The sequence below is a fragment of the Gadus morhua genome, chromosome 1 (assembly GCF_902167405.1).
Source record: "Gadus morhua chromosome 1, gadMor3.0, whole genome shotgun sequence".
Classification (NCBI taxonomy): Eukaryota; Metazoa; Chordata; class Actinopteri; order Gadiformes; family Gadidae; genus Gadus; species Gadus morhua.
In genome coordinates this window covers 13,100,721-13,113,968 of record NC_044048.1, presented here as the reverse complement: position 1 = coordinate 13,113,968, position 13,248 = coordinate 13,100,721, and the positions used below count along the sequence as shown (strand labels likewise).

General features: G+C 39.3%; 1 protein-coding gene across 1 annotated transcript; it reads right to left on the bottom strand.

Moving 5' to 3' along the window:
* Positions 1-423: 423 nt before the first annotated feature.
* On the bottom strand, positions 424-9,227 carry LOC115540134 (hydroxycarboxylic acid receptor 1-like). The gene is made up of 4 exons (XM_030351191.1): positions 9,220-9,227; positions 8,479-8,604; positions 7,945-8,368; positions 424-591 (listed from the first exon to the last, which is right to left on the bottom strand). The coding sequence occupies exons 1-4, from the start codon at positions 9,225-9,227 to the stop codon at positions 424-426; spliced, it is 726 nt and encodes a 241-aa protein (XP_030207051.1).
* Between the last annotated feature and the right edge of the window lie 4,021 nt (positions 9,228-13,248).

Sequence of the window (13,248 nt, the reverse complement as noted above, 5' to 3'; positions counted from 1 at the left end):
GATTTTACACAGTTTTTTATCCGCCCCCCCCCCTTAGCTACTTCTCCAGGTCTTTTTAAGTAAATAAACACCAGATTTGTCATGTTTGTCCAGAGAGAGGTGAGGGCAATGGGGGTGGATGGGGGGCTGGGTTAGGTTTCGGGGGGGTGGGGGGGGGATACGGAGAGGCCAGGCTCAGGCCCAACATTGGGTCAGTCATGATTCATTCGGCCATCTCACGGATGGAGGGGTTCGGGGGGGGGGGGGGGGGGGGGGCGTGGAGCCTCACTCTGAACCCCCCCCCCCCCCACACACACACACACATACACACACACACACACACACACACACACACACACACACACACTGCTGTCCCTCCCCTAACGCTCCCGGGGCAGCCCCGGTGCTAAATCACTGGTTGTCAGAGGGATGGCAGAACAATGGTTACGGGGCGCCTTCTGCCTCAGCCCGGGCGCTGGCCGACCGGACACAGTCTCCTCTATTGTTTCTGGGAGCCGGCACCTTCTCTGGCCCTCGGTGGCCCCTGGGCCCCAGAGGACTGTGAGGAGGCTCAGGGTTGGCGTTATCCTGATAGGTCACTGGGTTGGGCCACTGTTGAACCGGGGGCCAGGGCAGGAGAGATGAAATACCTTGGGTGTATGCCTGTTCTTTCTCACAATGCCTTAGATGTAGTTTATGTGATGGAACAATTTACGTCAGACAAAAATAGATTGTATATAGCCTATATGTAGTACTGTAACATCATTAATCATGTATTATCATCATTAATATGATTGTCATTTTATTGTGCATTTGAAAGTATAGCAGAGGTGGCCAATTAATTGCTAACAACACAGAATTATGGTCTCTTCAATACTTTACTGACCGGTTATCCATCTCAGTCACTCATTTATCACGCTTTCTCCAACAAGTCCTCTTGTCTGCTCTCACTTATTTTCTGATTCGAGCCTGCCTCTTTTAGTGTTTACAAATCGAGAACCCTGGGGTCAATCTATCAAAACGGAAGATGAATCCACAGACCCGCATCCAAACACTCCCCCAGTAGTTATGATGATGTTCCTGGTCCTGTTGCTGCCGTTACCACGGCTACAGCACATTGAACAGGGGCTCAAACACAGCCTGTTGGGGAGGTTGATGAAAAGCATGAATCATTTTTACTACAGTTGCTGTTCGGCGTCCCATCATGCCTGCCTGATGTGTGTGAGACATAATGGTGGTATACATAGCTCAGTAAACAAACTTATCTGTTATCTATCTGACACATTTAGCAATGCATTAGTCTCACCAATCTGACTTTAGATAGACATCTAAAGTCTGATTAGCTCAAATCTGGGTTAACAGGGCATTTCAGTATTTTGCGCTTTACATTTGTTTTGACCAATCCTTTTAATGGAGGCAGGGATCTGTAAGTGTGTAATTGGCTTTAGAAGGGAACACAAACTCGGACAGCAGTAGTAAACTGTAAACTACATGTGAAAGAATAACTTTTCTTGGTTACTACAAGTGATGAGACACAAAGACACTCACACGCACATGACTTGATTAAACCATTTCAAACTATCATTTTTAACAGCTCAGCTATTCTATATTTCATCTCAAGTGAATTCAAACTTTATCACTTTAGTTATTGGATTAATTCCTCCCTTTATATGTTTCCAACCATATGACATTTTTTTAATATTGTGAATGTTTACCTTGTTTACTCCATTTGGGCTTTGAACTATTTTTACTTGATTAAAGGCATTAAAGTTTTATTAAGTTAGATGTTCTTGGGTGGCTTATTGGCAATCATGAGCAAAGTGCTTCCATATACTGTGTTATTATTATTATTTGTTCAAGAGTCAAACAAAGTATCGGACTGATATCGGTATCGGCATATAGCCAAAGCTTTGGTATCGGTATCGGAAGTGAAAAAGAGGTATTGCGACATATATATATATATGTATGTATGTATGTATGTATGTATCAGTGGAGGCTTCTCCATTGAGGAGAGGGAGGAAGATCCTCCCTAACATTGTTGAGAATAAAACATTTAGATTGCCCCGACTATTGTAATGAATTAATGCCCTTAAATATGACTACTTTATTGCCTTTGAATATATAATGTTCGTTTCCCTGGGTAAAGGGACATTAGCACCCCCTATCGCCTATTGACAATTACTTCAGGGAGGAACGTCCTCCCTCCGCCGCCGTCCACTCCCATTCATTTTCCCGAAAGTACTGGCGGCCGGTGGATAACATGGGTTTCAATGGAAGAGAGGAGGAAAATCCTCCTCTGAGTGGGTGGGACCTTAAGGGGTCTGATTCGCGCAAAAATCTATCCGTCTGCGCTATGAACCAATAAGCAGGATCCCTGGATGTTGAGCAGTGTTGCCAGATTGGTCCGATTTCCCACCCAATTGGGCTACTTTTAACCATGTTAGGCTGGAAAAATTATCATTGGGCGGGAAATCTGCCCAATCTGGCAACGCTGTCGATAACAAACCCGGTCTGCATTGCCGCGGTGCTCAGTCTGAGAGACGCAGAGTAAGTGAAATCTGCGATAGCGAGATCCTAAATGCACAATGGAAACATTGGAAACGGAGGACATTGTTAACGTCTTATTACAAAAACCATTCCATTCATTCAGAAAGAGGTAGACCACTTCCCAAAATCAAGGTCATCAGAAGTAATGGCAACGTCAGTGTTGTGAGTGCTACATGGTTTGCTAGGTACGCATGACTTACTGGTAGCATTACAAGCAATTTTAACTGAAAATAAACATAGCTAAATAACTTCAGTCAGTGAGGGCAAAAATAGGCCCAATAATAGGCCCAGATTTTTTTATTTACTTTTACAAATCAATAGTAGGCCTGATTTGACTAATATGCTTTGCATCCTTTCCTTCTCAAATTACAGTGATGCCACTGGTGGCTTTGTATACATTTTGTTCACATAACTCCCTCCCTGCTATTTTGTAGTTCACCAAAACACCCTGAAACAACTTGAGTCTCACATTCTTATGCCACCATACACCAACAGTGCAAGCAGGCCAATGGCGGGCCAATTCCTTCCTCCCTCACTTTAAAAACCACCAGCCGCCACTGGTATGTATGTATGTATGTATGTATGTATGTATGTATGTATGTATGTATGTATGTATGTATGTATGTACGTGTGTATGTATGTATGTATGTATGTGTATATATATATATACATATGTATATGTGTGTATATATATATGTATATATATGTATATGTATATATATATGTATACGTATATATATATATATATATATATATATATATATATATATATATATATATATATATATATATATGTATGTATATTTGTATATATACAAAGTCCATACAAATAAAGTGAAGTTGAACATCTTCACTTGGTATATATATTTATTAGGCATGTCGCGAGGGCAGGGGTTAAGATATTTGCACCAGAACTTTTCAAAGCAACGAAAGAAAATGAATCGATATAAACTTAGCACAAAAAGTAAGGACATTTTTGTTTGGTAGATTATTTCTCTGTGGTAATAATGCTTTTTGGCAATAAATATTATACCGTTAGAAAGCCTGTTTAGTTCCCTTTCAAATGCTGCCCCATTTGTAAGGAACATGCATTTGTGGGATGAGCAGCAGCGCTGAGTATGTGGGTTGCGCCCATGAAAAATTTGCCAAATCTTTTCTGCCATTGCCAAACAGGTTATTTTGCTGTTGCTATTGACACTTGTTTTGAGCTTCTGGTACCCCCAGGTGCTGCCGCACCTGTGAGCATGGGCCCTACTACTGTCAGTTCAGCTACAGTCAATGTCTGCTCCAAGAATCTGCATGCCACGTTTGACTGATCTGGCCCTTGCAATAGTGTAACTTCAAGCTGGTGTTCCGCAAAACCAAATTGAAGCATTATTTGGAGTGAGCCCTAGTACCCTCTCCAAACTGAAGGCCAAGTTCCATATAATGGGGGATGTCTGAAACAGGCCGCGAAGTTGGCGTCTCAAAAAGACGACACCCCAAGAAGACCATTTCATCACCCTGTCAGCATTTAGGTGCCGTAAGCTGTCTTCTACAGATTTTAAGTCAAGGTTTGCAGGACGATATGGCCGACGGCTGTCTGCCCAGACAACCCGGAATACACTACACACAGCCTATATCCGGTCTCATAGGGCTTTAGGAAGTGCTGCCATGACTGCCCTTCCCCGTCAGGCCCGTTTGCGCTGGTGTCTGCACCACGTGCACTGGAACCTGAACATGTGGAGGAACGTTATGTTCAGTGATGAGTCTAGATTCTGCCTACGGCAGTTGGATCGTAGGGTCAAAGTGTGGAGAAGACGTGGAGAACGCTATGCTGATTGCTGCACCGATAGAATAACATATTTTGGTGGATGCAGTGTGATGGTGTGGGGCGGCATCTCCCTCACTGGAAAATCTCTGCATTGAGATTGGAGGCAGTCTCAATGCAGAGAGATATAGAGATGAGATTCTGCAACCAGTGGCAATCCCATATCTCCACAGTCTGGGACCGAACTCTATCCTCTAAGATGACAACGCTCGCCCCCACAGGGCGGGGTTTTTCAGAGACTACCTCCAGAATGTGGGAGTGGAGAGGATGGAATGGCCTGCTAGCAGTCCTGAACTCAACCCCATTGAAAACTTGTGGGATCAGCTTAGGCGTGCTGTTCGTGCCAGAGTGACCAACACAACCACGTTGGCTGACTTGTGACAATTACTGGTTGAAGAATGGGATGTCATCTCACAGCAGTGTATGACCAAATACTGGTTGAAGAATGGGATGCCATCTCACAGCAGTGTATGACCAGGCTGGTGACCAACATGAGGAGGAGGTGCCAGGCTGTTGTGGCTGTGTATGGTTCTTCCACACACTACTGAGGCTCCTGTTTGTGAAATGAATAAATTGTTAAATTGGCAATATGTTTTGTTTCCTCAAATTTCAATCATCCAATCCACCAAACACCAAACGAGTCAATGGCAGAATGACCTGTTTGGCAAATCAAAATTTTCATGGGCGCAACCCACATACTCAGCGCTGCTGCTCATCCCACAAATGCATGTTCCTTACAAATGGGGCACCATTTGAAAGTGAATTAAACAGGCTTTCTAACGGTATAAGATTTATTGCCAAAAAGCAGCGTTACCACAGAGAAATAATCAACCAAACACAAATTTCCTTACTTTTTGTGCTAATATATATACATATTTAAATATTTAAATTAGTGCTGTCAAGCGATTAAAATAATTAATTAATTAAATAATTAATGTCATAGTTAACTCACGATTAATCGCGAGCAATCGCGATTAATCACAAATGTTTTTTCTATGCTAAATATCCCTTGATTTCTTTGTCCCATTAATTGTTCTCCCGATTGAAATTGATTGGTTCAAAAGTAGTTCTGTGTAGCAGAAAAAGGTTTCAGAAACACTCCCATTCAAAATATATGGGTTTACTTTCCTTTCTGTGTAGAACGCAAAAAGTCTGACAATCGTGCTCTGGGACGATTTCAATAGATTAATTTACGTGAGCATGAGCACGAAATCGCTCGATACCGGGTTGAACTAATGTAGCTCGGCTCGTTGTGTAGTGTGAGTTGGAGCGGTTTCTGTAGTGTCTATTGTAAACAAAGAGATGTAAGGGCCGGTCGGCATTTTTATTAATACAGGGGTTGACAATGTCAACCCCTGTATTAATAAACATTGACATTAAGGTTTCAAAAGCACTTGCCCATCGGGCAAGTACAGGTCAGGTTCAACTTGCCCGAATGTGATGTTCACTTGCCCAAATTATAATCAGAATCTTGAACAGGCCTCTTTTTGCCAGGCACGCGGCCTGGTTTTGGGGGGGCTCAGAAAAATCATCCTAGCTCAGACTGAAGCTGAATGTTAGCTTCCACACATGTTGTGTTTAAAAAATAACAAACTTCCCTTTGTTTACTTATTTATCGAGCGGTCACATCGTGCCATGAAGTGATTTCAGTCCATCGTTGCAACCTATTAAAGCTATCGCCAAGTTATATGTAGACCTGCATGATTTCATGCAAATGTACTTAACTAAATGTCAGAGGTAGTAGCAAAGATATGTCTTTTTTAACTTTCACGTTTCTTGTAGCTCTAACTGAATAATCACAATCGCGTTTCTAGTAGTGTTGTCAGTGACGATACTGGATTTTCTAACTGACACTATACCTGGAAAAATATCGATATTCTATACCATTTTCGATATCAGGGGAAAAGTTTTTTTCAGGAAAGAACATACCCAAAGTAAATAGAGTATATCTCCAAAACTGCAAGGGCGACAATGTCATCTTTGTGCCATAAGAAAGATTGTTGTGCAAGTGAAATATTCAATGGGGATGATACTTGGTTAAAGTGAATAAAGCCATGGAACACAGCATAAGTGGAAGATAACATTTCCACCTGAAATAATTATCAGTTGGTCGTTATCATTTGGGAGCGATGTCTTACTATGAGACACAAATAAAGGTAGATATCTTACAATTTTGACACTTGACACCTCTATTTAAATTTCAGGGCAAATATATTCGAATGCACCAAGCCAAACACTCGCAAATAAACATATGGCCACTAGATTGGGCTGAAGAATAAGTTTTCTGATTGAAGGCAATTTACCTATTTCCTAAGAAACCTTCTCTTATTCATTGATTGAAAATACCATGTTTAGTTGCAAAATTTGGCCCAGACACTGGGTTATCTGTTTATGGTGATTTTATTCGACCAGAATCAACTTTGTTGACAAAAATCACAAAGGTAATACTTCATTTTTGGTTGTTAAAAGAAAAGGGGACGTTTCTTCTTGAGTTGTTATTTGCGAGTTTTAGTCACAGAAAGATATGGTTTGGACTGTTGGAATAAGTGGAGGCTCAGCTTTCATGTAATATATAGTTTGTGAGGGTCCAATTTCGTGAAAAAGATCGCTATTGCTGTGCATGTGCACAGTTATGAAACCCAAAACCGTGTTCTTGCATATGACTTTCCTTGGTAATTTGCCTCAATCCAAAGTACTTCCAAACTGCACTCCTCCATCACTACTCCATTTTCCTTCTACCTAAACCGTTCGCAGAGGCGCTGCACTTTCGATGCTAGCTTTGGTGGCTAACCTTTAGCCAACACCTTCGAATCACGGCCAGAGAACGCACTGCGAGTGACAGAAGGCGGGGCTATATTCGTACTGAAGCGATGCGGGTCTGTCAACTCTTTCTTTCCGAGAGAAGAGAAGACGGCGCGCTGATCAATTGCAAATACTTATATTTTGTGTTATTTTGCGGCAAAAAAGGTTGTTCTGCAGTTTCTAAAAACATTTGAATAAATAGCCTTTCTATTAACATCCACCCAAAATCCACTCGCCCGTTCGGGCAACCAGAAATCAATCTCAACTTGCCCAAATATGACTTTTGGTTGCCCCGGGCAAGCGGGCAACCGTTAATGTCGACGCCTGTAATAGATTTCATCAGTTGCAGGAAGTGATTTTATTGATAACATTATTGAAGTCACTATCGATCAGCATTCACTACGGATATGTCCAAGTCATTTTAAGCTGGTAAAATCGTATTTATGTTTTTGTTAACTTATATGTTTGACAAGCAAATAATACACAAAAAACCCCAAAATAAAACAGGAAATTATCACAATATAACGAGAAAATATGTCAATATAATGAGAAAATATGTAATTATAACAGTAAAATATGTCAATATATGGAGAAAATATGTACATTTTACAGAAAAAGTTCTCAATATAACGAGAAAAGATCTCAATATAACGGGGAAAGATTTCAATATAAGAGGAAAATATCTCAATATAACGAGAAAAGATCTCCAGAAAATGATCTCATGATGAGAAAACATCTTGTTATAACGAGTTCCTGTATCTATTTTTATTTTTCCACTATGGTTTTACTGCCGTAAAAACACATGCCCTAGGCAGTTTCCCAGCCTTTTGCAGATGAAGTAAAGGTTGGGCAATCCCACCCAACACTGTCAGACACATAGCAGAAATAAACAGATAAAAAAAGATATTCAGAGACAAAATAGTTTTCAAAGATGAGATCACAATGGTGGGCAAATAAGTAACCAAAAGATTTCCCAGATTCAATGAAATGATGTTGAAGGCTCTTCTCTTAATAATGTTACCCGCTGTCCTCTCTGTCTCTACTGGCCCTGGCTGCTTCAAGGACCAAAGAACTGACAAACAACAGAACATAATTACAGACAGTGTCATGAAAAAGCTGATTGTAATAATGCCTTCTGGTTCATCAACTTTCCCAATGCTCAACAGGATGACTGTTACGGCGACCCACATCAGTCCACTGCAGACTACTCTGAATCTCAAGGGCTTGAACCTGTAAAAAAAATCACATGATACAACACAGTATGTGGTTGGTATCGAATCAAACACAACCTCAGCAGTTAAGGTTAATTTCACTGGAACCAGAACAATGCTTTTGGTTACCTGATGAAGGTCAAAGGGTGAATGACAGCCAGGTAGCGCTCCACACCGATGCAACACTGGAACAGGGGACGGCCGAACCATGTTAACGTCGAAAATTCCAAAAGCAGGTATTTAGCAACTGGGTCACTACCAGCAGGGTCAAACAAGCAGTAGAATAGTAAAGGAAGCCCCAACAGGAAAAGGGTCTTGCATATTGCCAAATTTAGATGGAAAAGCTCAGCTGCCAATGAATCCTTTGTTCTGTGAGTGATAAGCCACATCACCCAAAGGTTGGCTGGGAGGCAACAACCATGCAAGGAATCAGAATGGTGACGGCCATTCCTTGTCTGTATATAATGACCCCTGGTAATGAGAGTGGAATTCCACACGCTTCATAGTTTACATTTTTCGTTGAGTTGTCAGAGAAAGAATTGTTAATATGTTCTGGAACCATTGTCATCGCCCCAAATGCTCCCGTTTGGCTCCTGAAAATAGTTTCACATCTGATTTGGCTGATCTTCCAGCATTAAAAGGCTCAGCAAAAAGGTTTCCTTAAAAGTAAAACATTTGGATTACTATTCCAAACCTACTTTTTCAGAAAGAATAATTAAGTCTAGATTATATAGTAATAAGAAGAATAACTTGAAATAGGTCTTTCAAACAAAAACAGAAAATGCCTTTACCGCTTTCAGTACTCGTAACACAAATTCTAAAAGTCCAAACTGTCTGATGTTTCTAATGCAACCTTCTGGTTCAGCCCACCTCGTCATCTGACTAAGGGAACACAGCTTTCCCCATTATATATTCATCCGTCAAACATGAACAATTGTGTTGTGATAAATAAACAGTGCTACCAAACTATTCAAATTACTATTATTTATTCATTAATATTTCAAAATACGTTAGCCTAAACAACAGAACTAGTTGAGTTTTTTTTTTGCCTACCTGCAAGCATCCTCCAACTGCAATCTTCATTTATTTAATCTTTAGTTATTTATTTATTAATTTTACTATACTTTAATAGTATTCTTTCTGTTCAAGGTTTTCCGAATTATTTGTTATTAAATGTTACATTAAGTTAATTGTTAGATAAGTGTTGTTTAAATAAAATGCTTTTTAATTTAAAAAAATCCAAAAATCGTGATACAAATCAAATCGTGAGTTGATGTATCGTTACAGCCCTAATTGGTTCACATTTCGTTTTATGTAGCACGATATTTCGTGGTAATGGACGGGCTTAGTTTCAGTTTTTGAGGAGGTCTGCTGCAAATAATATAGGAAGTATCCATGATCCATGATACGGCATTTACCCTTTGTTGCATTTGTGGTTTTCATGTATATATAACTAGAGGGCCGGTGTACTGTACTATCTGGGCACACTCCTTTTGAAGTCGAAGAAAATCTCCCAATTCAAATTCATTGGTTCAAAAGTCATTCTGTGTAGCCCGAAAAAGTCAGAGAAACACTCCCATTCAAAATGCATAGGTTTAATTTCCTTTCTGTGCAGCACGCAAAAAGTCGGACATCACGCTCTGGGATGATTTCAATAGATTCATTTTCGTAAGCATTTGCACGAAATCGCGTGATATCTATTTATTACTACCCTTAACCTATATAATATAATGAAATAATCTAAAACAATTAAGTTTAGATTAGATTAGAAGAATGACTTGAAATAGGTCTTAGAAAACAAAAACAGAACATTACTTTACAGATTTTAGTTATCGTAGCACAAATCATATTCTTTTGTTTCTAATGCAGCCTGATGGTTAATAGCAGCTTTGTATATTTCTAGTTGGTCTCATTGACGTTGAGGCTAGAGCGTGTGGACCTTCGTGAGGACTTTCCAGCTCACCTCGTCATCTGACTAATGGAACACAGCTCTCATCAATTTACATTCATTCGTCACACATTACCAATTGTGTTGTGATAACTAAGAAAATCAAATGCAAATATTACATTTGATTTCTATTTAGATAAAGAAAAAAAATGAATTTCAGTCAATAAATGTGTCGGCACTGAATCATGCAGATCGTGTGCAAAATCCTTTGTTGGGATAGTCTGCAGCACATGTAGATATGTAAGAATTATTTGAATAAATGTGGTTCTCTCAGAAAAGGCCCTAGCCACGGTTTGAAAAATTGTGTACTTGGCTCCTGCACACACAACCAGATGTCACACATGGCGGACACAAAGTAGGAGGTCTAACATACAATAACCATGCGCTTATCTCAGAAAAGCAAATAACAGCAAATAATTTACAAAAGGTTTTTTAGTTACATTTTTTTTTATTTTCCCTCAAGACGAACTATTGATGTCCTGACCTTGGTGACCTCATAGGTAGGCTCACAGATTTCACTCATATATAATCACAGACATTTAGTTAAGGAAATGCATGATGAAAGGAATAAGGTGGAAATACAGATGGGAAATAATGTAATGGGGTGAATCAGCCTCATGAGGCTGAGAAGGAGGTACCAGGGGGTCTCAGAACCCATCCTCCTGGCAGAAGAGGCTGTAAGTGAGGAAGGTAGTAGCAAGGCACTGGGGATGGACTGAATGTATTTTCAGTGTTCATCAGTAACATAATGAAGAATGTCACATGCAAGTTGTTGTGAACAATGCATTTCTAATTGTTCAGGGTTTATATTCATCTGTCAAACATGAACAATTGTGTTTGGATAACTAAAAAAATCAAATGCAAATGCTACCGTTGATTTATATTTAAATAAACAAATAAAATCAACTTCAGGCAATGATCGTGTCTGCACTGAATCATGCAGATCGTGTGCAAAGGCCTTTGTTGGGATAGTCTGCAGTACATGTCAATCTGTAAGAAATATTTGAATAAATGTGGTTCTCACAGAAAGGGCCGTAGTCACGGTTTGAAAAATAGTTTACTTTGCTCCTGCACACACAACCAGATGTCACACACGGCGGACACAAAGTAGGCAGTCTAAAATACAATAACCATGCACTCAACACAGACAAGTTCTCAACAGCAGATAATTTACCAAAATGTTTTTAGTTGAAATTAAAAAAAATAGATGAAAAATAATTACTGAGGTCCTGACCTTGGTGACCTCATAACTGGCTACAGGTATGCAGGCATGCAGTGGAAAAATAATGTAATGGGGTGAATCAACCTCATGTGGCTGAGAAGGAGGTACCAGGGGGTCTCAGAACCCATCCTCCTGGCAGAAGAGGCTGTAAGTGAGGAAGGTAGTAGCAAGGCACTAGAGATGGAATTCATTGTATTTTCAGTGTTCATCATTACCATAATGAAGAATTTCTTCTACAAGTTGTTGTAAACAATGCATAGGGAGAGCAGGCCTAATGCACATTGGTTTTAATTTGTTATTGACTGCAATGAAAAATGAGGGCAATTTGTTTAATTTGGAGGTAAAAAGTTGTCTTAATAGGTGTTACAATTTGTCAGTTGTATGTTTCTAAGGCAGCCTTCTGGTTCAGCTCACCTCGTCATCTGTCTAATAGAACACAGCTTTCAACAATCTATATTCATCTGTCACACATGACCAATTGTTTTGTGATAAATAAAACAAATGAAATCCAGGTACAGCTCACAAAATACTGTTTGTCCTGATTATTTTCATTTGTATCTGATTTATGAAACAACAATTCTTCATGAAAAATAGAAAATGCAGTTCCTGCAGAAAATGCGGTGAGTGCTGTAGGGCAAAGTGAGGTTGAAAGTATGTTTTAGTAAAGCCACATAGTGTAAGAAGTAAAGAAATGTGAAATGGCTTAAATCAAATCAAGGGATTTGAACAGATTCTAAATGGAGTAAACAATGTAAACATGCATTGTAAATGGTGTGAAACAAATAATGTGAAGAGTTAAACATCTTCACTTGGTGTTTCAAGGTTAAATATTGACTTTGTTGAGGCTCCTTGACGTCCGCAATGGTAAGCTTTCATAGCCACCTTGGGCCAGAGCATCATCTAGAAAGTCCTCATGCTCTAGCCTCAACGTCAATGAGACCAACTGGAAAAGTGGGTATGAAAGCGGGTATGAAAAAAAAAAAGATTCTGAAAAAAGTTTAAATGCTGAAAATGAAATCTGTCATTGACTAACATTGAAAAAAAGAATATAAAAAAATTTGAATCTCTTAAAGGTAGCAAGTGATTCCAAGCTAATCTGAACATTTTAAAATTGGAATGGAGTCCCTAGGTGAAAAAAATGTAGAAGGAGATAGGTCCAAAAGTTTGTAGAGAGCTTGGGAAACAAACTTATCTTTGGGCATATTTAGCAATGCATTAGTCTCAACAATCAGACTTTAGATTGACATCTAAAGTCTGCGTATTTGGCAATTACCAGTGGACACAAACTCAGCCAGCAGTAGTAAACTGTAAACTACATGTGAAAGAATAACATCAATAACACTTTTCCTGGTTACTACAAGTGATGAGACACAAAGGCACACACACTTGATTCAACCATTTCAAACTACCAGCTTTAACAGCTCAGCTATTCTATATTTTATCTCAAATTAATTCAAAATGTATCACTTTAGTTATTTGTTTAATTCTTCCCTTTATATGTTTCCAACCATTTGACATTTTTTAAATTTTGTGAATGTTTACCTTGTTTACTCCATTTGGGCTTTGATTTGAACTCTGTTCACATCTTTTTTCCTTGATTAAAGGCATTTAACTTTTTTTTTGTGAGATGTTTTTAGGTGGCTAATTGGGAATCATGAACAAAGTGCTTCCATTACATTCCTTTATTATTATTATTATTATTTGTTCAAGAGTCAAACAAAGTATCGGA

Excerpts from the sequence above, each read along its gene's own strand:
- LOC115540134 (XM_030351191.1), bottom strand. Across the intron at positions 8,369-8,478 it reads CACCCTTTGACCTTCATCAG|GTTCAAGCCCTTGAGATTCA; the intron begins GTAACCAAAAGC and ends TTTTTTTTACAG. Across the intron at positions 592-7,944 it reads AGGCTGGGAAACTGCCTAGG|TGGCCCAACCCAGTGACCTA; the intron begins GCATGTGTTTTT and ends CCGGTTCAACAG.